The sequence below is a fragment of the Camelus dromedarius genome, chromosome 1, assembly GCF_036321535.1.
Source record: "Camelus dromedarius isolate mCamDro1 chromosome 1, mCamDro1.pat, whole genome shotgun sequence".
Taxonomy (NCBI): Eukaryota; Metazoa; Chordata; class Mammalia; order Artiodactyla; family Camelidae; genus Camelus; species Camelus dromedarius.
In genome coordinates, this window is record NC_087436.1 from 83,409,279 (window position 1) to 83,435,969 (window position 26,691).

At 39.6% G+C, this 26,691-nt stretch overlaps 2 protein-coding genes across 14 annotated transcripts in view; one reads left to right on the forward strand and one right to left on the reverse strand.

Moving 5' to 3' along the window:
• The window catches only part of HERC3 (HECT and RLD domain containing E3 ubiquitin protein ligase 3), a 130,779-nt gene that overhangs the window by 86,845 nt on the left and 17,243 nt on the right, over positions 1-26,691 (forward strand). For 12 of the 13 annotated variants that reach the window (XR_004130931.2, XR_010381102.1, XR_010381101.1 and 9 more), the window contains 2 exons: positions 24,313-24,496; positions 24,985-25,087. Coding sequence is in view for 9 of the 13 variants with exons in the window: in XM_031433872.2 (XP_031289732.1) it covers positions 24,313-24,496; positions 24,985-25,087 (287 nt within the window). In the remaining 4 variants the exon portion in view is untranslated. Of the gene's footprint in view, positions 1-17,485; positions 17,622-24,312; positions 24,497-24,984; positions 25,088-26,691 lie in introns of those variants that run through there. The other variant, XR_004130933.2, reaches the window with a different exon arrangement.
• On the reverse strand, positions 7,641-9,817 carry NAP1L5 (nucleosome assembly protein 1 like 5). The gene has a single exon (XM_031433946.1). The coding sequence runs from the start codon at positions 9,522-9,524 to the stop codon at positions 8,949-8,951; it is 576 nt and encodes a 191-aa protein (XP_031289806.1). The 5' UTR covers positions 9,525-9,817; the 3' UTR covers positions 7,641-8,948.

The window sequence follows — 26,691 nt, forward strand, 5'->3', positions numbered from 1 at the left end:
GGAAAGTTACAGATGTAGGGAGGTTGAATGCTGTTTTAAGAATATGGGGAAATTGAAGCCAATTCACTCTGCCTTTAGTTGACTTCTTTCTGTAAATCGTTGCAAAGATGTGAACAGAGATCCTATGAAATTCACTGTATCCAAGTGATCCACCTTGGCTTCCTCCCATAAATCTTCCCTTTTAAAACTAGGAATGATAGAAAAACTAACAAGTCTCTTCTTTTATTCGTCTACATTTTTAAAGATCTCTAGAGACCAATATTGTCTAATTTAACATTGGGTAATCTTTTCTTTTTGATGTAAACCTTTCAGACTATCCAGGAAGCCTCAGCTTTGGGGAAGGTGTGAGCTATAATATCAGAGTTTAGTGAAATGATGCAGAAGTTGCCACATACCCAACAAAAATGGCTTCAGATGATGAAATTATCTTGACTCTGGAAACCTAATATAGTGGCTAGTCTGGTCTCAAGTAGGTGTTTCAATCAAAACTCTTACTTGATAAGAATCTCTTGGAGCTGAAAGCAATGTCCTTTATATAATGTTGGTACTTTCACTAACAGCAAGTGATTTCTTTAATAAGAACAGTCATATTATTCCATGGAGTCTGATAATGTTTTTAGATTGGGAAAATGATAGCAGCTCATAAAGTGGATTTGTTGGCCCAGGTGACTTCTCTTCCCTCCTGATTTTGATGACCGCTTTATAACATATGTATGTGTGTCTGTGCATCTAGTGCGTCTATCGCCTTCAGTCTTTCAAAGGGCGTCTGAGCTTTTGCATCAGGTTTCAGACAAGGTAATGTGTGCATTGTGTTAGGAGCTAACTGTGGGCTAGGTACACAGCCTGAGGAAGGACACACAAAGAATCTCTTCAAATTCTGGTGAGTCATCCTAATGCGCTATATGTTGAATCCACTGGGTGGGGAAAGAGTGATCTCGCGCAGACATAGGCAGTTTGTGACGTAGTCTGCAGATGAGGCAGATGTGGGGACTTAAGCCTCCTTTTCATATCTTTATAAAAGTATTTCTCTTCAAGTACTTTTTGTCTCTGCCCTGTTGCTCTCTGTCTCTTTCTGGGTCTGAGTTTTTCTCTTTCTGTCTCTCCGCTTCTCTCTCCCTGTCACTCTCACTGTCTCTCCTTATTCAGTAGACATTTCTTTGAATCATCAGTTGAATCGACTTAATAGTTGAGAGGCAGTCTGTGCAGGAATACTGAAATACAACACAGTTTGTTTAGGGTGATACACAGTTCTCATATGCAACCCTAAATGAAATATGAAGACAAAATTGAGTAATTGAATTTGAAGGAGTTCAGAGAAATCCATAGGATGGATGCATCTGGGAGGACAGATACAAGATAGGGCTGAGCTGGGAAGCCCACTAAGATTTGGGTACTAGAAAGCAGAGGCAAGGACATAATCAGAAGTGCAAGTTGCGCTGTCAAGTGACGGCTAAACCCTGGTGGCTATTTCAGGCCAAAAATAGCGCGTGAGTAGGTCTGAGTGCTGGATGGGGCCATTGCTGCGGGAAGCTTCATTTGGATGATCCCGCACCAGCTAGCTGGGGGATTAGATTGTAGAAATCTTTGAAAATTTGAGATATTTAGAGTTCATTCAACAGGTGATACAAAGCCATTTTTGGTTTGTGAGCAAACGAGTTGTATGATAGAGGTGGGTCCGTGGCACACTTTCTTTCTTCATCTGCCTTTTTTCTTTCTCCACCATTTAAATAAGTTGCTGACTGTTGGGCTGCACCCCACAGGCCTACAAGTCCTGTACTTGCCCAGCCTCAAGACCAAAGGAAGAGCCTATAGTCAGCAACAGAGACATCAGTGGTTTAACGCATAGGGGGATCTCACATGTCTGGAGCGACCCTCCACCGTGTGCGGCAGACAGCGGGCAGGACATGGGGGCAGTCTTTGCTACAGAGGGGGTTGACTTCAGGTTGACTCATCAGTTACCAGGGAAACCAGCAGAGGGGCATGCCCTTCATCACCCCTATGAAAAGCTAACACAGAGATCTAAAGTTAGAGCAATCATTAGCCAGGACCTGGGGCAAGTATGTAGGAAGGTCAGTCATGTGAGTAGGGTGTAGGTGAAGCAGGCACAGGTCAGGCAGGGCATGTCCAGAGAGCAAAGAACAGCCACCTTGAGTGGCCTGGCCACACACTGACACATGCACACTCCTGGACATTGCTGATCCCATGGGTGGTCCTCAGAGTCAGTGTGGTCAGAGAGCATGCCTTTGTTGGAACACATGAGGGTTCCTTTTCTCTTTCTTTGCAGTTATTTGCTCCTAATTGACTTAAGGGCTGCTTCTAGAAAACATTTTTCATAAGGATGTTCTGATGACATAGAGGTTCCTTAGAAGAAAGACAGTATATAAATTAAGGGAGTGATTAAGGAACTTACATTGTTCTTTTACTTGTACTATAGAACTCCATCATTCTGTTACCGTGACTTTCTAAAAAATAGCTTCAAAAGTTTACAAATTTTTGTGCATAAGAAGTGCTGTGGTTTTAAGTATTGCCAGGCAGAAGGGAGGATTCCTGTTTTTATGGCAGTACACTGTGTTTGCCATTAAAATATGGAAAAGCTTCTATGTTAGGGAGAAGTGTGGGGTTTGGCTTCTCTGGGTCACGGGCACTCACTGAGTACACAGTGCTCTCAGCCACACTGTTTTGTCTGTGAGTCTGTACTTGGCGACGGGGGCAGACCCCCTGCTGTCACAGTTACCTGGTGGGCAGGCTTCTGAAAACCTCATGTGGTTACTGCCACATTACTTAGTATTGCTGTCATAGTTAGGGACAGCCGGAAAAAGACAGGTGAAATTTTTTTCCTTTTTCTTTTATATTGCAAAAAGCAGGAACCTTATCAGCAAAGCTTGTTGAGCTCCTGGTAAGAAAGGTTATATATGACGGTAAAAGATTAATCATTGCAGCTGTTATTCCCCTTTGACTGTTACACGCCGTCATCTCATCACTGGGGCTCCTTTCTGGGTATTTCTTAGATCAGTCTAAGAAAAGTAAATGAAAGAACTAAAAGAATAATACCTGCTGGATTTTTAACTTGGGCTTTTGTGAATACAGATACTGCTAGCATTGAAGGTGCTTTGTTGAGTTAACAGTAAGATATTTGCTGTCACTGCTGCCCTGGAGGAAAATGTCAGAAGGGTACCAATTCTGTATCCATAATTTATTACACTCCATTTGGTCTTAAAATTGCTTTCTCTCCTTGGACAAGAGCTGCAGACAGACAAATGATTTATAAGCATCCAGGTAAAAGAACATCCGTGGGTGACTGCTGTTGGCCATATCTTAGCTAAATCTTGCCACAGCTGGTAGTCACATCTGGATAATATCGTATTACGTGAGTATTCATGGTTAAGTATTTCTCACACTCTGTAGCGTGGTGTTATTACATTAATGAAAAACCCACATATCATTCTAGATTACCCCCAATTTACCTCAGTTTAATCAAATCGAATGCAATCTATATTCTTTCACCATTTCTTCCATATTAAAAAAAGGGTGAGGAGAGGGAATACACAGTGAGAAATACCACGCTTAAGGTAAGTGCTCCAAAGGGCACTTATATTCTATAGAGAGAACCTGAAAATAAAACCCATACATGACAAATACTTCTAGCTCCTTAAGATCTATTGAAGTTAGGGCTGCTGACTCCAGGTGATCTCTTGACATTGTCTGTGAGAGGTATAATCTTTAAGATCTGCCTTGGACTTGCACTGGGCTGTTCCAGGAACAGCAGATAGTTAAGTATTCAGTAACAATTCTTGAGTGCTTACCATGTCAGACATTATTCTAAGTCCTTCACATTTAATCCTCCCCACTTTACAGCTAAAAGAAATGAGGCAGAGAGAGGCATAGGTCACTTGGTCAAGATTACACAGCCAGAAGTCCAGGTTTCAAAACCAGACCCAGGATTCAAAGCCATTCTGTTTGAGTGAGAGCCTGTGCTCCATGAATGGTCAGCACCCTGCCTCTTAGAGGACAAGACCAGGGCTCCAGAGTCCTGTGTCCCCCTGCCCCCTGGAGATGAATGACTTTGAAGAATTTGCTGTTTTCCTTTCAGACTATGCAATTAAAAAAAAAACAGATTTAGCATAGTTAAAAATGTACTATATAATATAAACTTCTATGTCCGAATTTTTAAACTTGAAATAGTGCTTGTATCTATCTATAATGTTACTACAAAGCCCTCATGGACACCTTAGTAATGGCTGCACAGTGTATTTTCTGTTGTTTTGCTTTGGGGTATTTGACTTGTTTCTGTGTTTTATTTCCCCTTTTCCGTTTCTCTTCCCTCTCCATTTTTAAAGACTGTATCAAACGTCTTATGTATAAAGCTTTGTTTATCTTTAAAATTGCTTTTTATTGAAAAGGTTCCAAGGCTGAAATTGAATTAGTATATATCATTTTGAATCTTTTGATATTCTTGTTAAATTTATTTTAAAAATGAATTATACCAGCTTATACATTATCATCAGTATATGAGAGTACCCATTTCACCTAATCCTTACAAATACTGAGTATTCTTCTTTAAAAAAACTGATCTCATGAGAAATTTGATCTCACCTGTAAAATTTTGTATTTCCTCCGTACATAGGCTACTTTGCATATTCTACACAGCATTGATCCATTTTACTGATGTTTACCTCTAAAATATTTTTGTTAAAAAGAATTGAATTAGATACAAATGATCCTTGCACACTACTGTTAGTGTATTAAATGCCATGGAATTGTTCATTTAAAATGGCTAATTATGTTTTGTGAAATTCACCTCAATAAAAAAATGTGTTCGTGTATGTGTGCGCACTGGCAATGTGTCTGTGTGCTTGGATGTGAACTCTCAGGCAGAGGAGCCGCTGTGTGTGCCTTGCTCGGGCAGTGAGCTTTGGCAGGCTGTAGCCTTCTGCGTGATGCTCTTAGAGAACTGACTTGAATGCGTAATGCATGTTGCCTTTCTTTCTGCCGGTTATGTTGTGTCTTGCTTACTAATTTGGGCCTATAATGGACTAAGAATGGCTTACGAACTAGAATGTTTGACCTGCCTTGAAGGGAGGGTATCCTGCTAGATGTTAACAGGCAAGTTTTATGGCTGCCTGAGGAACTATCAAATAAGCAGTGCAGGAAGCAGAGGGGAAAGATCAACCCAGTGAGGAAATGGTGGAAATTGTTGACATTATGAAGTGCATCATTTATGTGCCTGTATCCTGAGAAAAGTGGCCAACAGTGGTGTGACTGGTAGCTAGAAAACCCCACAGCTAAAGTCTCACTGGAAGTGAAGGAAAGATTGTTGGCCAGAGCACCCAGCTGGGACATGTGTGTTCCAGACCTTGCTGAAGGCCTGGTCCACTTCGTGCTGCCCTCTCAGGGTGGGTCTTTGTCCAAAACAGGCCTGCAGTATTTCCCCTTTTTAAAGTAGTCTGCTGATATCCTTTACATATTTTCTTATTAAGACTAAGTGATTTTTAGTCTTGAACTAAATAAAAGCTTGAACCTCTATCAAACTTAAGAGTCTACTGATTCTTAAGCTTGAAGGTATCATCAACCTAGTTTGACAGCAGCTTGCTACTTGTTTTTTGTAGATACTATGTCTTTTGACTGAACCATACTTTAAAAATTTTTTTTAAATAGAACTGGTATATCTAAGTCACTGATACTAAGACATATGGAAGTCAGTGTAAATACTTTTTATTATATTTAGCGTTTTTTTCCCTCAGAGATCCAAAGGTACTTTTACATATATAACTAAAATATGTTTGTATATACATGTAGGTATTATAGACAGTAAAAAGAATAACCAAAATAATGAAGACAGTACTGTATTAAATATAATTTAGAGGTAGAAATATCAGTGTTGGTTTCCAAGCACAGACTGTACCACAAAGTAAGAATCAGCAAATTTTGAAAAATTTTTAAAATTATTTTTTTAAATATACCATAAGCATTTGTATTTTAAGTTTATAAGCATAATAAATTCTAGGAACCCATAAAAAAAGACTAAATGATTTTCATATGATTTGTATGAACTCTTTATTATATTAAAACTACCAACCCTTTGCCACCTGTATTTACTGCAGATTTTATTCCCAGTTTGCTGTTTACTTTTAAGAATGTGGAGTGTGTTTAAATCTTTATAATTTCATTTTTGTGTTCTCATGTCTGTTGATTATTTCTTTTGGTCTTAAATCATTCTAAACTTAAGCCTTTCCTGTCCAGTAATTGATAAATACTCAATAATGTATTTTCTTCAGTCAAAAAAATTTTTTGAGTCTGTAGTCTAAGGTAAAAATCTTGTTTCCATATTCTTAGAGGTGAAGATTAAGGTAATTATATGGTTCCAGGTCCAGTTTGGGTTTTGATTTGAAGTTAGATAAATTAAAAGTTAATTTGGGAAGAATTGACACTTTTGTGATACTCAGTATTACCATCCAAAGGCCTCTAGTACATTTCTTTGTGATAATGTTTTTTCTTTTCATAGGTTATACACAATTTTTAGTAGAGGTTTTTATAAATATTTTGATTTATTTCTGCTGTAAAGAAATTTTGTATACATCTTTATCATTATTAGTGCCTAGAAATAGTTACTGGTTTTTAATATATTTATCTGGTAACTGGTCAATTCCTCAAACTTATTGAATGTGATAGCTTTCAGTTCATTCTCTTGGGTTTTCCATATATAATCACATGCCAGCAAAAAGATGTTTCCCTACTAATTATACACCTTTTTTGTTTCATTCATTTTTGCCTTTTTGCTGGACCTAGAAAAGTATTAAATGAGTCTCTTATTCCTAGGGGTAAGAAATTAATACTCAATTTTATTACTTTTTTTTTTTTTTTGCTCCTATTTAGGATAAACATATAATTAAGGTAATCACTGTCGTCTTATGTAGTACATTATTTTGACTTTCTCTTTTTGTTGGCCTGGCCTTAAGGAAGATTAATACTACCTTAAGGTTTTACTCAACTATTGCCATTAGCAACAGGTCAGAGCTTCCTTCCATTCCCTAAGGTAAAACAGTCTCATTTTGCTTCTAAGTAATTTTAACCCTCAAGGGAAATGGAGGAAAACACATCTGTGTTTAAAAAAATTTTGGAGTCTTTAATTTTATACTTCATTTAGAATGCCCAAATGTAAAGTTGAACTAACCTTTTTTATATATTCAGAATGTCACACTAAAGTCTTATCCTTTCTGGGAGGAAATGAACCCCTGATTTTTATACTGAGGAAACCAAAACAAGACAGTTTATTGAATTTCGTGTGTTTATGAATTAAAGGCCATATTCTTTTCTAACAATAAAAATTATAAACTTAAGAATATAATGATGTGCATTTTCTCCCCTTTTGTAACTTAGGAGGATTGAACTTCAAATTGTCTTTATCTTTCATGTAATAATAATAATAGCTAAAATTTCTTGAGCACTTAGTGTCAAGACACTGTTCTGTGGGCTTTGTGTAAATGAAATTTGTTCTCCCTAATAATTTGTGAGGAAGGGGCTGTTACTATCTCCTTTTATAGGTAAAGAGAAACTGAGCAGATTAACTAAATTGCCCCAGGTTCACTGTTAAAAGGAGGCAGAGCTGGGATTTGATTCCAGGTAGGCAGAGTACTGAGTCCTTTTGTTTTTTGAAAATACTATTTTATTAACACCACAGTGGTAAACAACTTTATGCTTATATTTCTTTATAGATCACTGAGTCACACAATTCAAAACCCACAAAGAAGCAAAGAGTCTTTACGTTAAATGTGTCCTCCTAAAAATTCTTTTTCTGTAGGCCATTCTGTTCTCAAGCAGTAAAATCTGATTATGCACCATTTTATATTTAATATGTCACATTTACATAGCAAAATAATGAAGGCACAGCTAACACAAGCAAACTTAAATCCTTTCTACTTCTGAACTGGGGGTGGGGACACACAGTTGGATTGGTTCTTCAAGTATATATTTTTTCCAAACATTAGCTTCAGTGAAGAGTTCTGATGATTTTCACAGCTACATTCTAAAAGCTACAAGACAGAAAGACGTCACAAGGATCAAAGTACATAACATTGGATACACATGCTTTACAGAATTTACTAGATTCTACATCTTTTCATGTAAATTAATATTTCTAAAATACTAGGTAAAGGGATTTAAACTTAAACATTTGGGGTTTTTTTATACCTTTGTAGACACTACCAAGAAAACACAGAAACACGAGACTGTAAATAATGAACACATATGGTGACAATATTGTACAGGTTATACACCCTCCTTCTCAGAACCATGCTGTTTCTCTAAATTCAAATAGTCAGAACAGTCTTTATAATTTGAAGTGGCAGTTTTCTGGACCTCATTAACAGTACTGTCATGATCTCCAGCACCGGCTCCCTCCATTCCATCACTCTTCTCTGAAGTGTAAAGCTGATGTCTGGGTTACAAAAGCAAAGTCTTAAAGATGAGATTTGAGATTTGTCATGGGTTCACCTTCTTCTGCGCTGAAAACTGCATGATTAAAGAAATTGAAGAATCAAGCATTGAGAAAATGTTCGGTCCTGGCTTAGGTGTTCCGTGCGTAGTGTAATGATAATGTGATGAAAGGGTTTCAAAGTGACGTTCTTTACTTCACATCTACTTGACACCCTTAGTAAGTCTCATCTCCAGTCCTCGCAGAAGAGATCATGAAAAAATCATTTTAAATTTAACTCGTTTTCAACACCTTTTTGATACATTTACTGTGTTCAAATTGCAAATCAAATTTGAAACGGGCTCGCCAAAATCAGATTGCTTCGATTTTATTATTATTTTAGGAATGTCAGAATTGATTCACGTTGTTATTTTGGTCCAAAACCTGAGCCTTTTCAAGTCCACCAGTATTAAAAAAGAAAAAGAAAGAGGGGGGCGTTATCTGCGTCGTCATTCTCCTCTGCAATCTCTGCCCCCGCTTACTTGGCGTCATCAGGCGCTGCGGAGTGGGGACCCTCATCTTTGGCGGCAGCTGCCGCCTCCGCCGCAGCCTCTGCCGCAGGCTCTTCCTCCTCTTCCTCCTCCTCCTCACCCTCCTCCTCATCCTCATACTCTTCATCATCGTCTTCATCCTCCTCGCCCTCTAAGGTCCATGCACACCCCTCCATCTCACCGGTGAGCTCCTGGATCTTGGCAAGTAAGGGCTTATAGATGTCGTTATACTTTTTCTCCAGAGCCTGAAATTCCTTATCAAATTTGGCTTCTATCTTATCGCATCGCTTCTGCAGCTTTTTGAGGGCCAGGACTCGGCATTTCACCGAGTTAGGCAGGCTCTCGATAAAGTCATTCCTAGGCTTTGGTGCATTCTCTGCAGGGGTCTGGGGCTCCTCCGCCGTCTGACCGGCCGCGCCGTCGGAGTCGCCGGCCGCGCTGTCAGAATCGCCCCCCTGCGCACCGCCTTCCGCCATTACCTCCTCTGCCGCCGCGGCCGCCTCCGCTGCTGCCGCCGCCGCCTGGCTTGGCTCCGCAGGGCCCTGGTTCTCCGAGTCGGCCATGTTCGAGAAGCGCGGAGGTCTAGGCTGGCTCCTGCAGAGACCTGCACCCGACTGCACCACAGCGGTCCTGCGGCTGCGGCAAGCGGCAAGCGGCGCTGACGTCGGCCGCGGCAGTGACGTGGGCGCGGCCCCGCCCTTTCGCCCGCGGGCTCCCTTGACTGGCTCCCCGGCATCAGCTGATGGTCGGGCCCTCGAACGGCGCCAGCCTCCTCCTGTTGCTACCCGGCCGGCTCCCCGCACTGCGGGCGACGTCAGTCCCCGTCTCTTAGATACCCTCCCCCGTCCGCCCACGCACCCCTCCCCCCCGAAAGCGGGGGTGGGGAATGGCAGCGGGGGTCCGCGGCAGTTTTCCGGAAGCTGCGTGGACGGTCTCAGCCTGTTCGCTCCTCAAGCCCACGCAGGTGCTTACATCTGGCAGTGCATCTGGCTTGGCGTTTGTCGCCATCTCCCCGTAGCTGGCATTTGGTAGGCCTTGGTAGGGAGTCTCTCTGGCTTACTCGGCTTTGATCACCTCAGATTCCACTGAATTTTTTCCCAGAAAGTAGAGGTGCGGAAGAGCTGACTCCATTCCACCCGCTTTGGGACCTGTGTGCGTGGTGGGGGCGCAGGGGATAATGTAGCTTGCATGCCCTTCCCCCCACCCTCGCCCCCCCCATCTTGGCCCTTTATCAGCCTAGCGGCATGAATACCGGTGGCAGGGTCTCTTCCCAGCAGGATGGACCCTGAAACGTTTGGATCGGGAATCTCAGGAACCCGGGTATCATGGAATGTTCTAGAAGGTTCTTAAGAATCTGTATCCTGTGAGGAGGAATAAAGCTGGAGGAGGGCCAAAGAAAGCAATACTATCTGACACCTGTGGCCCAGGGGACGGCCCCCGCCCCCATCTTATCCGGGTTGAAGCATGTGTTTAGTACTGCTGTTAATGGGGACACACACGCACCCCCACACAAACACACACACGTTTACCCACAGACATTGTTTCCAAGGCACGCCGCAGTTAAGCCTCTGTTCTGTGCGTCTTGCTGGTGATTTGTATCTGAGAACACAAATAAAGGTGTTAAATACCGAACTCTTGTTTTCTAATAGTCAGATGAGTAGACATTTTAATTCTTTATTAAGCCAAAAAACGATAGCTTCTTGAAGAAGGATGAGGGCGCATATTTTAGGTGTGGAAGACAAACGATCCTTCAGGAGTGTTTTCTAACTCAGCATTACTGATATAAATGCTTTTCTTATGTTGGAACTTGCTGAAGTTTTTCCATAAAACGTATGAATGTTAAGAATATTACTTCCCAAAGTACATTTTGTGCTTTTTGTTCTTGGGAGTATTAAATTAGTTAATATGTTTAGCTTTTATTGCTGACACTTAGCAAGCATTTGATAAGTGTTTTGTTTACAAAATAATTAAATTGCATGTATTAAAATGCAGAGATAAAGTGCAATAATATTCTCTTTTAGAAAAGGACATCTTTGTGCCCTTCCCCAAATAATGTAACTATTTACAAAAGGCCCAATATATTGCCATTAGCCAATATCCTAGGTTTTTTGGTACTTGTGAATCCTGTTATTTATTTTATTTTCTTAATTCTGTTCCATATAATTTACTTTCAGTTTCCTTATTGCCATTTGTAATGACCGAGTTTTGTTAAAGTTGAAATTTTAATCTTAACCCTAACTGAATTTGCTAAAATAATATATCTATATTTAGTTAACTGATACTACACATGTTCTATATGTCACTCACATGTTCCATGTATCACCTCTTGAGGTTTGGAATGCTTTTTCTCATTTTTTAAAATAAGGAACTTAGAAGCAGAAAAATAAAGTGAAATAAATATTCTCTTACTTTATGTATCACCTGATGGGCAGAAACCAGGCCTTCTAACTCCTATAGTATAGAAGCTGTGACACAGTTTAAAAACACCAAACAAAACTCAAAACTTTAATCAAATCCATTTAACTTAACTTGCTTGAGACAGACAAGGTGTGCCCATCTTTTAGAATTTTTATTTTTCCCTCTTTAAAAAATCTTTAAACTTAGTGATAAGCTAGGCTACTCTTTTTTTAGAGTCTGTATTGAGATATAAATTATGTACTATAAATTTTAGGCTCTTCAGGATAATGTGACAAAAACACTACGGTAATCAAATTGTTGAACAATAACCTTATTCCCCCGTCCAAATTCCCTCATAGTCCTTCCCTTACTGCCAGCCCTGGCAGCCGCTGATCTGTTATCTGTCACTGTAATTGTTTTGTTTTGTTTTCCATGGAATGTCATATAAATGGAATCATATGTGTGTAGCCTTTTGAGCCTGGTCTTTTTCATTCAGCATAATACATTTGAGATTCATTGGTGGTGTTGCATATAGTAGTGTTTGTTCCTCTTTATTAATGAGTAATATTCCCATTTGAGGTTTTTTTTTGGTGTGATTATGAATAATGCTGCTTAGAATGTTCATCGGCAGATTTCTGTGTAAACAAAGGTTTTCATTTCTCTTGGGTAAATACCTAGAAGTGGAATTGCTGGGTCAGATGGTAAACGTCGGTTTAGCTTTATAAGAAACTTCCACATTGTTTTTCAAAGTGGCTGTACCATTTTGCTTTCATACTAGCAATGTATGAGAGCTGTAGTTGCTCCACATCTTCCTGAGCGTTTAGTATTTCTTGGTTTTTTTGTCCCTTAGTCTAAGGGCTGTGTCTGGTGTCCATAATAACTAATGATACTATCTTCCAATGTGCTTATGTGTCATTCATATATCTCTTTTGTTAAAATGTCTGTTAAGATCTTTTCCTCATTTTCTAAACTGTATTTTTTACTCTCATTAACTGTTTTAATGTTTTTATATATTCTGGGTACAGGTCCTGTGTGTGATATGTGTTTTGTAAATATGTTCTTCCAGCCTGTGGCTTGCCTTTCATTTTTGTAATAGTGTCTTCAAAAAGCAGACATTTTAAATTTTGATAAATCCATTTTATTAATTTTTTCTTTATAGATTATGCTTTTGGTGTCATAGTTAAGAAATCTTTGCCAAATTCAAAGCCATAAAGATTTGGTCTTACATTTCCTTCTAGAAGTTTTATAATTTAAAGTTTCACATTTAGACTCTGATCCATATTGAGTTAGCTATCTTTCATAAAGGCATGAGGTATAGGAATATATACCTTTTGCATATGGATAGTCTGTTGATACAGTACCATTTATTGAAAACACTGTCCTTTCTCCACTGAATTGCTCATTTAAATTTGTTGAAAACTAATTGACTGTATACATGTGGATCCATTTCTGGACTTTCTGTTCTGTTGCACTGATTTGTGTGTCTGTCCCTTTCACCAATACCACACTTGATAACCGAAGCTTTATAATAGTAAGTCATGAAGTTAGGTAATGAGAGTCCTCTTAGTTCTTTTCCAAAATTGTATTGCTCCTCTAGTTCTTCCACCTTTTTTTCTTTTGTGTGTGTGTGTGTTTGTTTATTTATTGAAGTATAGTCAGTTTACAGTGTTGTGTCAATTTCTGGTTTGTTTTCTATGTGAGTCTGTTCTTGTTCTATAAGTAAGTTTGTCTTTTTAAAATTTTTATTTATTTTTTATTGAAGTATAGTCAGTTTACAATGTTATGTCAGTTTCTGGTGTACAGCACAATGCTTCAGTCATACATGAATATACATATATTCGTTTTCATATTGTTTTTCACTGTAAGCTATTACAAGATACCAAATATAGTTCCCTGTGCTATGCAGTATAAACTTGTTTATCTATTTTATATATACCAGTCAGTATATGCAAATCTCATGCATCTAATTTGTCCCTTCCCGTTTCCTTTCCCCCTGGTAACCATAGATTTGTCTTCTATGACTGTGAGTCTGTTTCTGTTTTGTAAATAAATTTGTCTTTTTTTTTTTTTTTAGATTCCACATATGAGTGATATCATATGATAGTTTTCTTTCTCTTTCTAGCTTACTTCACTTAGAATAACAGTCTCCAAGACCATCCATGTTGCTGCAAATGCATTATTTTATTATTTTTTATGGCTGAGTAATATTACATTATATAAATATACCACAACTTCTTTATCCAGTCTTCTGTTGATGGACATTTAGGTTACCACCATGTCTTGGCTATTGTAAATAGTGCTGCTATGAACATTAGGGTGCATGCATCTTTTTGAATTAAGGTTCCCTTTGTATGTATGCCCAGGAGTGGGATTGCTGGATCATATGATAAATCTATTTTCAGTCTTTTGAGGAATCTCCATATTGTCCTCTGTAGTGGCCACACCAAACTACATTTCCACCAACAGTGTAGGGAGGGTTCCCTTTTCAAAACACCCTCTCCAGCATTTATCGTTTGCAGACTTTTTTGAATGATGGCCATTCTGACTTGTGTGAGGTGATACCTCGTTGTAGTTATGATTTACATGTCTCTGATAATTACCGATATTGAGCAGAGATTAACATTTGATTCAGGAAACTGAGTAAAGCAGATTGCCCTTCTGGTGTGCATGGGTCTCATCTAATCAACTGAAGGCCTGAATAGAACAAAAAGGCTGAATAAGAGGTAATCCTTCTGCCTGACTGCCTTTGGGCTGGGGCAGCCATTTTCTCCTGCCTTCGGACTCTAATGGAAGCATCAGCCCTTCCAGGGTCTTGAGCCTGCCTGCTTTTGGGCTAGAACTACATCATTGGCTCTCTGGGTCTCCAGCTTACTGACTAGAGATCTTGGGACTTGTGAGCCTTCATTATTGCATGAACTAATTCTTTATAATCTCCCTGTATATATATATGTATATGTATGTGTGTATGTGTGTGTATATATACACATATACACACACACACACACCGGTGCACATGCACAATCACTCCCTATTTGTTCTGTTTCTCTGGATAATCTGGACTAGTATATCATGTAAATATCATTAAAATCAGGTATGGGTGAGACTTGAGGTTTGATTCACACTGAGGCAAAATTCTTCTATAGCCTGTGAACCTGTGAAACTAGACAAATTTTTTGCTTCCAGTTACAATGGTGGGATAGGCATTGGAAAGACATTCCCATTCTAAAAGGGTGACATCAGGAAGGGGAAGGGGGTCACAGGCCCCAAGCAAATCATAAACCTAGCAGGGCAAATTTCATTAGATTTTAAGGCTTGGAGATTAATCCTCTTCAGTTCCGTGCTCTGTCCTCTGGCCCCTTGGGGTGTTAGTCCTGCCTTATAAGGTTGTGGAGGTCTGGTCCTGGTTCCTGGACCTACGCCCATGTTGGCAGTGATAGTCCCACTGGACTCTGATCTGCCTTTGGGATCATTCTTCCTCTTTCTTGAAAGATAACACCTGTTTGCAGCCAGTTAGCTCCACTGGCTCATTTCACACCTGTGGAATCCCGACAGCCTTCTTTCATTTTGTCCCATCTCTACCCCTCAATACAAGCTGGCAGTGTTTCTGCCAGTATAAAATTCTCATAAACCCTGTTGGCCTCCCAGGCATTTCATGGTGGTCCAAGTCATCAGACAAGAGGGTCCTCCACAGATCTTTCCTGGATAGCCAGCCACATCTCTGTTCCTGGCCTCTGCTGTGATGGTTGATTGGATCCATGAGTCACATGCCTGATCTCTTTAGTAAATCAGTGTTCAGCCACACCCTTGGCATTGCTTCCAGAGCATGCTATCTGGATAGGTTAAGAATTTTCCTAACCTTGAAGTTCTAGTCCTTTTTGCTTAACAATTCCCTCTTCAATTTATCTCTTTCCTCTTGCATTTTACTATAAGCAGCAAGAAACCAGACCACACCTTCAATACTTTGCTCAGAAATCTCCTCCACAAAATAACCAAGTTTATCAAGTTTTACTTTCTGCAAGACACTAGAACGTAATTCAGCCAAGTTCTCTGCCACTTTATAACAAGATTGCCTTTCTCCAATTTTCAAAAAATAACGTGTTCTTCATTTCCATCTGAGATTTCACCAGAGTATTTTAACATTCATAATTGTAGCAATATGCTGTTTATGATTTATATTTATTTTCCACACAGCAGCTTTCTCTACAGTTTTCTTCTTTCTGAGCTCTCACCAGAATCTCTTTTAATGTGTATATTTCTATCAACAGTCTCTTCAAGGCAGTCTAGGCTTTCTCTATCACTGCCGTAAAACCCTTCCAGCCTCTACCTATACCCAGTTTCAAAGGCACTTTTACATTTTAGATATTTGCTATTATAGTACCCTACTTCCTGTTACCCAAGTCTGTCTTAGGGTTCTCCAAACAGAACCAGTAATACACACACACACACACACACACACACACACACACACACACACACACACACACACACACACACACACACACACACACATAAAAAGAGAGACTGACTTTAAGAAATCTGCTCATGTGATTTTTGGGACTGGCAAGTCAGAAATCTTCGGAGCAGGATGGCAAGCTGCAAATTCTGGCAGGAGTTGATGTTGCAGTCTTGAGTCAGAAGGCAGTCTGAAGGCCAAATTCCTTCTTTGGAAGACCTTAGTTTTTTAAAGCCTTTAACTGATTGGGTGAGGCCCACCACATTATGAAGACTAATCTGCTTTACTCAAAGTCTACTGATTTAAATGTTAATCACATCTAAAAAATTCCTTCACAGCATCATCTTGAGTGATGTTTGACTAAACAGCTGGGCACCATAGCCTAGCCAGATTGATACATAAAATTAACCATCACAGTCCATAATAAAAAATCATGCTGATGGTGCTTCTCTTAGGCAGTTGTACCAAAAAGTGTTACTGGCTGTTGACGGAATTAAAAAATGCACAACATGAGAGCTGTGAGTTTCAGTTTTATTCAGGGAATTTACTGAGGACTATAGCTCTGTCTCAGATAGCTCTGAGGAATTGCTCTATAGAAGAAGGGGATGGAGCAATATATATGAACTTTTTGGCTGGGAAATACATTTAGTCAAGCATACATCTTGATAAAAGTTTACTGCTAATCTCAAAAAAAGTTAAAAGGTTTCAGTGCTTGTCAGTATATGGGAAGATGTAAGAATCCGGGATCATTGAAATTCCTCCTTAGATACGTATCTTAACTATCGAGGGGCCCACATGTCTAAAACACAGAATTCTTCATTTTGTTTTTTGTCCCGAATTCCTTTCAGGGTGGACTATAGGTCAGTGATTGCAGAAGCTAATGACTTGATCCTTGTAGAACTGAATGGCGGCCAACATTCTTTGTTTTACAGCTCCCTCCCTTTTGATCATAAATTCAACTAAGATTTGGGAATTATTTCGTGACCAGTTTGTCCCACGGTGCTAAGAAGACTTATTCCTAGGGCAGGATCTTGTTGATAGGCCACTCAATGTGCTACTTCTGTATTAGGCCCTGTTAATAACTTAAAAATTCTCTGGATCATCTGTCTTACTAGTCTATTATGATCGAGGAAATATTTTTCCCTGTTCCTTTTGCCATATCTAGAGTTGCCCTCTTACAGTTGATCTTTGGGGCTATAAATGTGATCAAGGGCCTCAAAATATTGAGCCGTCATTAATTTTGTCAGAGACCTGTTTACACATTGAGTAATGCAAGAAACAACAGTCTTAGACAGGATGCAAGTAATACAGCTAGTAAAATTAATAAGGTCATAAGTAGAGATTTAAGCATAAGCTTCCAGAACCAAATCAGCTCCTTAAAGGATGACCAAGACTAGAAAGTGTATCACTTAAGGCAGAAATCAGATTTTTCATATGTGTCATTAAATGTGTTCTATCAGAGGATTCATCTGGTATGAGAATGCAGCATTCAGTTTGAATTAGAGGATTCATCTGGTATGAGAATGCAGCATTCAGTTTGAATTACGGCATAGGTGCCTGTCTCCTTCAGATGCTATAAAGATACTGAAGGCCGTATGTTTTGTAATACTGCTTTTTCTCATCACAGACACTTCAGAATTCAGTAGGCTAATACCCTGATTATTACCATTTCAGGCCTGTTGGGTGAATTTTGTCAAGGCTTCAGTGTGGGCAGTTACAACGTCCAATCCTGCTGAAGGCACAAAAATGGCTGCAAAATGGTTCTACCAGTGAAATGCAGATCTCTTGATCCATCAGGCTTGTCTTAATGGTAAATTTATTGGAGTCATCTCTAAATTGGCACACTAGTGGCCTTGAGCCCAAGGGAATCCTAGGGTACATTTTCCTATCCATGCTGGCAGAAGCCAGGGCCACAAATTGGTGCCACAAAGACATTGAGTTCCATTAGGTGCAACTCAGTATATTCCTGGTCACCTGACCCAGTTTGCTCCATCAATTGCTATCTTTAAGGGAAATGAAATGTTGGCATTTTCCCTAAGGCACTCAGCTGAATTTTCTAGTGTTATTTGGCTGATTGTCTTTAGTATGATTTGATTGTTCCCAACATAGGAGGGCCTTTAAACTTAAATGACCATAGCCTAGTGTTAGCCATATAAATCAATCCCATAACTGAGGGAGGGTTCCTTCTAATAATTGGGAAATTATGTTCTTTGACTGAAATTTAGCTTGTTCCTCTGATTGAGCTTGAGTAATTTTAAAAGAGAATTCATGTTTATGGTCGGTCAGAGAAAGTATGATTGATTGGCTGAGTGAGGGATTCCCATCTAGTAATAACCAGTAGTGGACCTACAGCTTCTTTCTTCTAAAATAAATTTTCAAAGGCCCATTCAGTTAGAGTCTTGGAGATAAGAAATCCACCAGGGTAAACCAGAAGTACTAGATGTACATAATTGGATTGATTTCTGAAATCTATATAGGATTGTGCTCATGATAGAAGAACATTTGATTCATACGCAGAAGTCCAAGGAATCAGGAAAACACTACAAATAATCATACAGGTCAGGTCTGGAGTTTTAGTATAGCTGTCTACTTCTGAAATCTTCTCATCCTGGTGTGGGTGTAGTTTCTCCTCTGAGTGTTGTTTCAAGGTGATTTTGAGGTCAGCAGTCCTCTCTATAGAACAGTATGGTGCAGGGGCCCTTCGTAAGGGGGAAATGGGAGCCCAAGAATGATTTCCTTTTAGTCTCCTGTGCATGAGCTAGTTATGAGCACTTGGTAAGTGTCCTTCCATCTAGGAGTCTTTAAACGATGCCTTTCCAGTATACATAATCTCCTGGTTGCAGGTAATGGGGCATATGATCTCCATTCAAAGACAGATTACTGTGATAAGCTTTAGAGACAAATTTAGAATGTCCTTTTAATAATTCAGTTAAATCTTGCAACAATGCAACATTGTAAGAAGCAGCCATCTAGGAAGTGAGTCTTCAGTAGTAAATACAAACCACAAAGACAGTTAACAACACTAGAACTTAATATTCACTGAAACAATTTTTTTCTCTCTAAAATCACCTTCATTTCTACCAAATACAGCCAAATTAAAGTCACATAGGCTCTTTGAAATTGGCTTTGCTGAAATTTTTCATAAGGAATCTCAGATTGAACTTTTAAAAGGCCTCTCAAGGCCAGAAAAGCCATGCCCAAGACTTCCTCAAATCAAAGAGGAAGTTCTCTCTCTGTTAAGAGGATAAAGTTTCTTGGAATATTAATCTGATTTTGATAACAGATTGTGAAGTTTCTTTACTTTTTAAGTAATCTGTTGTAACCTTCCATATTTGCCTTTGAAATCTTTTTATTGTCACTTTGGTTAAGTAAATAAGTATTGTTTCACAGTGACCTATGTTCCTGTTTGACCAAGTGTTTTAAAACCTCTTGATATCTTTGACCAACAAACTTTAACTAACTTTGGTACTGTTTCATGGGAACCTGAAATTCATCTGGGTTAGTTTCTTTTATATTTCTGAGACTTTATGTAAGTGCTTAATTTCCTTAAAGCTAATTATAATAGAGCTCATTTACAAATTAATTTGGCAATACCATTCGGAAGTAGATATATATATATATATAATGAACACACAGACGTAGATATAATCAGAGATCTCATAGCTTCATTTTAAAACTTAGTCATAAATCAGGTATTGCAATGTAAAATTCACTGGTTTATAAATAACAGTTGGAATAAGTTAAGTTTACTTGCTTGAGTTTGAAAGGCCTCTTTTCCCCTTTTTTGCCTCAGTCCCAGGAATTAGAGATGGTCTAGATAAGATACAGATAAGGATTCCTGAGAGCCCTGGTAGAACATTATTATCTCAAAGATGCAGGGAGGAAAATGCAGGCTCCTCTTAGGAGGCCTTTGTCCCCTTAGGGTCAGAATTTTGAAAAGATGTTTTATCAAGCGGGCTTTCTCTGACTGCTTATGCAGAACCAGTTTTGGATCTGGTTTTGTCTAACTGCTTATGCACAGACCAGTTTTGGAATGTCAAAAAGAGCCCCACCTGGGCCATTTCAGGGAGGATTTCCTTAGTTCCTAATTAAGTAAGTGCTTGCAAGTGTAAGTTCTGTACATATATAAACCCATCTGGATTATTGGGGTTATCTGGCACCCCCTTTTTCTTCTGTTTGGGAGACTATTTCTCATTTTAAAATTGGCTTGTCATAACAGAATCACTGTTGAAAACAGTAGGGGCCGGTGGGCTGTTTGTGAGTTTAGTTCTTCCAGGTGTTGCCCTGGAGTGGTTTCAGCTCTTTTGCGCATCTTGTTTTCTCCTACCAGTAGTCTAAAACTGCCATGGGTGCTCTGAGCAGTGGGTGGCCAATTCTTTTAATGAGTTTTTCAATTAATGGGTGAGTTTCCCTATGGGACTGCTGCACAGTATGAGGACTCACCTCCACAATTTCCATAAATTTCTTGGTTGCCTGAGAAAGCCATAACCAGCCAACAGGAGCCGTGTCCTTTATCTTTGGAGCTGAAAGCTCCCATGTGGTATCTTAGAGGCAGGAAAACAGATGTGGGCCGTGAGGAGGGCCGAGTCCCAGGTCTCAGTTGAGCCCCTAGGACGTGTCCTGCCAAGTGTGGGTCCTTGGCTTCGCACAGCAAAGAATTCAAGTGTGAGCCACCGTTGAGTAAAGGTAGATTTATTTAGAGAGATACATACTGCATAGAATGTAAGGCAAGAGAAAGGTAAGGAAAGAGGTGTGGGAATTGGGTGCTCAGGTTAAAGTAAAAGTAGGTACACACTCCACAGACAGAGTGTGGGCCGTCTCCAAAGGGGAGAGAGAGCGCAAAGGGCCACTAGGTGTGGTGGTGTCACTTTTTATGGTCTCAGTAGCTTCACATGCCCACAGGTGGGATCAATCCAACTGCCCTGGGGAAGGGGCTGGCATTCCCAAGAATTGGGCCACCACCCATTCTTTGGCCTTTTGTGGTTAGCCTCAGGGCTATCATGGCGCCTGCGGGCATGTTATTTGATCATGCTGTTACAGTGAGCATATAATGAAGCTCAAGGTCTACTGGAAGTCAAACCTCTTAATCCTCAAGGCCAACTAGGAGGGGACTCTTCCACAATTATGGTTGCTGTCATTCCTTGAGTGGCTGTGCCCTGCCCCCTTCCCTCCTGTCTCATCTTCACTTATAGTTCAACCAATTCTGTTGATCTAGATGATTTGGGGCAAGATGTCAGGTCAGCTTCCTACCTAATCATGTAGTCTGAAGCTTCCCAGTGTCTTTCAGCTGAACAAAATCTTCCCATCCTCTTGCAGTTGGGCACTTTCTCAGAACCTTACAACTGAACACTTTCTCAGTATCTTAAAAATGAGAAGTCAGGTACCTTTTTTATCCACCACTGAATAAAACTCAGGATTGTTAGCCAAGACAGGAGATCTGAGACCAGGAAAGACTCAGCCAAATTCATCTGGGCCCTTGCTGTTACCAAGGTCCAGATCCTTGGAGGGTTCATGTGAAGAAGAGAAGTTGGCTCTGGGTCCCTTCATGGTTGCCAGAACTGTCAGCTGAAATAAAAAGCACACATGAGAGCTGTGATTTTTGGGTTTATTCAGGGGCCTTACTGAGGACTATACAGCCTGGGAGACAGCCTCTCAGGTAGCTCTGAGGAACTGCGCCAAAGATGCAGGGGAAGAGCCAATCTATATTAATTTTTTTTTTTTTGGCCTGGGAAATACATGTAGTCAAGCATATATCTTGATAAAAGATAACTGCTAATCACACACACAAAAAAACAGATATCTCAAGTTAATGATTTTAGTGCTTATTTGTGTATGGGAGGATGCAAGGATCTGAGGTCATTGAAATTCCTCCTTAGATATATGCATCCTAGATAGTTATATAGGGGCCCACATATCCAAAACACAGAACGCTTCATCCTGTTTTTCATCTCAAATTCCTTTCAGGGTGGACTATAGGTCAGTGACTGCAGTGGCTAATGACTTACAGAACTGCATGGCGGGCAACATTCTTTGTTTTACAGGCTTTGTCTCATGGGTAAAGCAGTACATTATCTGCAGTGTGAGAAACTTTTAGCATCTATGGTTAAGATGTACAATCATCTTTTTACATTAGTAGCTTTTATTTAAAAAACCTGAACATTTACCCCATTTTAAAGATGAGAAAAGAGAGGCTTAGTCATTAGCATACAGGACATGGCAGAGCCTGGATCTGAGGCTCTACCCCACTTATCCACTGTTATTACATTGCCTGTTGTTTAGTGTTTTGTGCTGGTCTCAACCTATCAATAACCAGTGTTGTGGTTCTGATTAGGATTGCAAGATGCCCTTCAGCAATAACCATCAGGATACTTTGAAAAAAATTAAGGTTTATTATTTACAAGACCTGGAAATTACATGGCACACTGGGGGAACACAGTGAGGTTGGTGGGGTTAGGGGTGGAGCAGAGAGAGTAAGGGAGTTGAGAGTGAGCTTCTGGGGTTCTGTTTTTATTGGGGTTGAGGGGGTGGGCCTAGGATGTCATGGGCTCATTCTTAATTGGTAAACTTAAAACATAAGAGCAGCAGTTCAATGCATGGGAAGAGGGGAAAAAAAAAACAAGTGGCCCAAGTGGTCAGTTATCAGAGTCAACCAAGATCTCTCAAACAAGGGAGCTTCAGCCTGGCTCTTCATGTGGTCTAACCGTGTGGCTGGCCGTCTGTTTATTCCTGATGGCTGTCTTTGAAGTGGATGCCTCCTCAATCAAAGCTTAAGTCAGGACTTGTATGGCAAAAAAAGGAGAACAAAACTGTCAGGGCTCACACTAGTTAGTTATTGGTATACCTTGGTAAGTTATTGGTGACGGTGTCTGCTTAGAGGAAATGGAAGATATTCAAACTGTAGAAGTGCAGTATATTACAGAGAAGCATAAGTGGAAAGCATTTTCATAATGTCAGTTTTTTTTAATTTTTAGAAAAAAATACAGAAAAGCAAAAAACTACTATGACCAACAGCTTTGTATCTATGATCCAGAATAAACAGATAGTGTTTGCTTTAGATTTTTTAATGAAAGAATTACTGATACCAGTGAAATTCTTTCATCCCTTTAATTCTGTTCCTCTCTTCTCACCCTCCTTTCCTACACAGATAGAACTCTTATGAATGTTATGCATATTCTTTCATGTTTTTATTTTTATAATATATTAAGACAAAGATCTTCTTACATTAATGTTTTTATTAAATAAGCATTTCATAGATACATCATATACATAATTTCACACTCATAAACCAATCCTGTAGCCATAAGCAGTATAATAATAATCACTAACACCTACAAGGCAGCCTTGGTTCTAAGAACTTTACATCTGTTAACGCATTTAATTTTTATAATAGTCCTGTAAGTTATGTATTCTCATTCTCCCCATTTTATAGATGAACAGATTGAGGCACAGAGAGATTAAATAACTTGCCCAAGGGTCATAAGCCATAAGTGGCAGAGCCACTGCCTCTTATAGATGGCACTGTTTTAAGTGTGAAAAAACAACTTACATAAATGCTATCATATTGTACTTAAGATTCAAAAACTTGGCTTTTACTCAGCATTGTTCTTGAGATTCTATTCCTTTGGATAAATGTAGATCTAGTTAGTTCCATTAAAGCGCTGGGCTTTTTGTTCTTCATCATGTGACTTTACTGTCTTCTTGTACGTTCATGTGAGTCCCTCTGGGTCACCACCTGGTAGGAGAGCGGCTGGGTCAAAGGGTATTTTCATTTTCAGCTTTTCTAGATATTGGCAACTTTTTCTCCGAGGTGTTCGTATCTCAGTTCACATTCCCACTAGTGAGTCTCAAATATGCATACAGACAATGGCCAGACCCCATGTGAAAAGAGAACACTGACCTGCAGCCTGCAGAAACCTGCCCAGGAAGCCAGCTTGCTAGAAGTCTGGCTTGCAGGAAACTGTTGTCTTAATTAGCACTTGACTGATCATTAGTGAAGTGGAACCATTGTATAAGACACTTCTTTCCAGAGGTGATTAAGAGATTTATAGAAAGGAATTAGGAAATTATACTTTTTCAAATAGATGAGGATACAAATATCAGCTGGCTTCAATTTTTTTCATTTCTGAAGAAAAAGGAAGTAGCCTCAAACCATTATCTTAGACTTTTTCTTTTAAGCAGAAAAAGTATTTTCTTCTGAACTAAATTAAGTCGGACCATAAACAAGATGAAAACTGGAATGCCTCAGGGGAAATAAAGTCAGTAGTATGGCTTTGCCTATCTGGCCCCCTCCCCTTCTTTCTTGCACCTCTGCCTCCAGATCACCTGAGACTCCTTGGTGGAATCCTGGGGCTGGAACCTACAAGATGCCATAGGATGCCTTCTGGTGTGAGAATTTGATGAGATTTTTTTCTTTCTCTCTCAACTTCAGTGTAGAAGGGGAACTTGAGAAATTCTACAAGACTTTGGGCTAACTGTGTTCTATTTCTTTGGTCTCCTGGCAGGCAGGAATTTGTGGAAGCTTATGTGAATTATGTCTTCCAAATCTCAGTTCACGAATGGTACACAGCCTTCTCCAGCGGCTTCCTAAAGGTGTGTGGTGGCAAAGTGCTTGAGCTCTTCCAGCCTTCAGAACTGAGGGCCATGATGGTGGGGAACAGCAACTACAACTGGGAGGAACTGGAAGAGGTAAGCCTGAAAGACATGGTCTTTTAACTCTGAGGGAGGAGCAGTGGCCTGGGTGGGAATGCCCAGAGCCTGGCCTCTTTCCAAATGTTGTGTGACTGAGTAGGATCTGGAGGTCTGCTGTATCTCAGCGGTTATATCTTTTTTTTTTTTTTTAAATTGAAGTATAGTTGATTTACAATGTTAGTTTCAGGTGTACAGCAAAATGATTCAGTTATACATACATATATATATATATTCCTTTTCAGATTCTTTTCCATTGTAGGTTATTATAAGATACTGAATATGGTTCCCTGTGCTATAAAGTAGATTTTGTAGGTTTTTTTTTTTCAGTGGAAGTACTGGGGATTGAACCCAGGACCTCATGCATGCTAAGCATGCGCTCTACCGCTAAGCTATTACCCTCCCCCAACACAGCAGTTATTTCCTCTCCAGTGCATATGTCCACTGTAATATTTTTCTTAAGATGATTTTTTTTCTTTTTTGGGCAGACTGCCATCTACAGGGGTGATTACTCAGCCGCACATCCCACTGTGAGACTATTTTGGGAAACATTTCATGAGTTCCCACTGGAAAAGAAGAAGAAGTTTCTCTGTAAGTATTAGTAATGTCAGTATGGTATATGTCCACATTTCAGTTTTGCATATGGTATAGGATGGCATACTCTATGGGTAAAGTTCAACTCTTAAATGGTAAAGAGTAAGTAAGGAAATATATTTACACTGTTGTCTTATGATATCAGGCACAGAGGGTGTTATTCCTTAGTTGCTGCCTAATAGAATGGACTGCATGAAAGGAAGAAAAAAGCATTTCACTGATTTTTTAATTGCTCTAAAAATACTAGTTTTATATGTGACTCCTTTAAGTATTATATTAATGAAATCAAACTGTTTGGATTAACCTCCCTTATCTCTCTAGCCTTTTGAAAATATTAGTGTTCATGGCAGATTTAACTGGGGAGATGTGATTTATAATAGCTTTGTTGAGATTTAATTCACATGCACATACTAGACAACTCAGCCATTTAAAATGTACATTTCATTGGTTTTCAGTATACTCCACAGTGTGCGGCTGTCAACTTCAGAACATGTTCATCACCTTAAGCAGCAGCCCTGTGCCCATTAGCAGTCTTTCCCTGTTTTCTCCCAACCTCCTATCCCTTTACCAGTCTGCTTTCTCTCTGGCGTCGCCTGTTGTGGACATTTCATATAAATGGAGTCATACAATAAGTGGTCCTTTGTGACTGGCTGGATGACATTTGAGAACGGTAATTAATACATTTGGAAAGGAGAATGAAGTCTAGTTTACATGAACTGAGCCTTTTAAAAAAATAGTAGGAATCTTTGTGTCATTGTATAATCACGTTGATAAACTAGCCAGTGAATAGTATACATTTTTTATCTGTATAAAATTTTTTTAAAAACTAGGATTTGAGAGGCAGTCTCTTTTGCTTTATAAGAAAGAGCATATGTTAGTATTAATGCAAGATTTATCCCTGGATTCTACTGCTCATGTGCAAGAATGAGAGGCAGCAGAGAGCTTACAGAAGAATTCCTAAAGAGAGCCCTGTTTCTCCTCTGCCCCGTTACACGGGCTCTTGAGAAGCCGTGGCATGTGAGTCAAGTGATGGGGTGAGGTTTGCCAGCAGAGCTTGTAAAGCAGTGACATCAGGTGGAGCCTGCTCCTGGTCCAGGGATTATCCTTAAAAGAAGACATTTTTCTGTTCAGAGATTTACATAAGTTTTATTAACTCTACAGACTTTGATAAGAATGTGTATCTATTTCAGCCTCAGGTAGTGGCAAGTTATTTGAAAGTGCTCCTTAACTAAGGATTTCACTGTAGTAATTTTTCCAGCAATTGAACAAAGAAGGTTCTCGAGTGCTAGAAAACAGGAAAAGACAGCTGGGTTGGTCTTTTTTCCCCCAAGTCCCAGTGTGTCACAAGAGTGAAACGTCTCATATAATGTCAGCGTCAGCTCTTCTGGTTTAAGAAAAATGGAGAGACAGGCAAAGGCAAGCAAACATCCCAAATGGAAATTCACCAGCCAGGGGGTATAAGCACAGACATCTGAGGGGAGAGGAGGCCTCTAGTCAGAGACTCAGGTCGTCTTCCTGCTTTCCCCGAGGTCAGCAGTTCCCTTCAATGAAAAGTATAGACTTTTTATCCACATAAAACCAACAACCAGGATTTGAAAGGC

Coding starts and splice junctions, on each gene's coding strand:
- NAP1L5 (XM_031433946.1), bottom strand. CDS start 9,524: ATGGCCGACTCGGAGAACCAGGGCCCTGCGGAGCCAAGCCAGGCGGCG.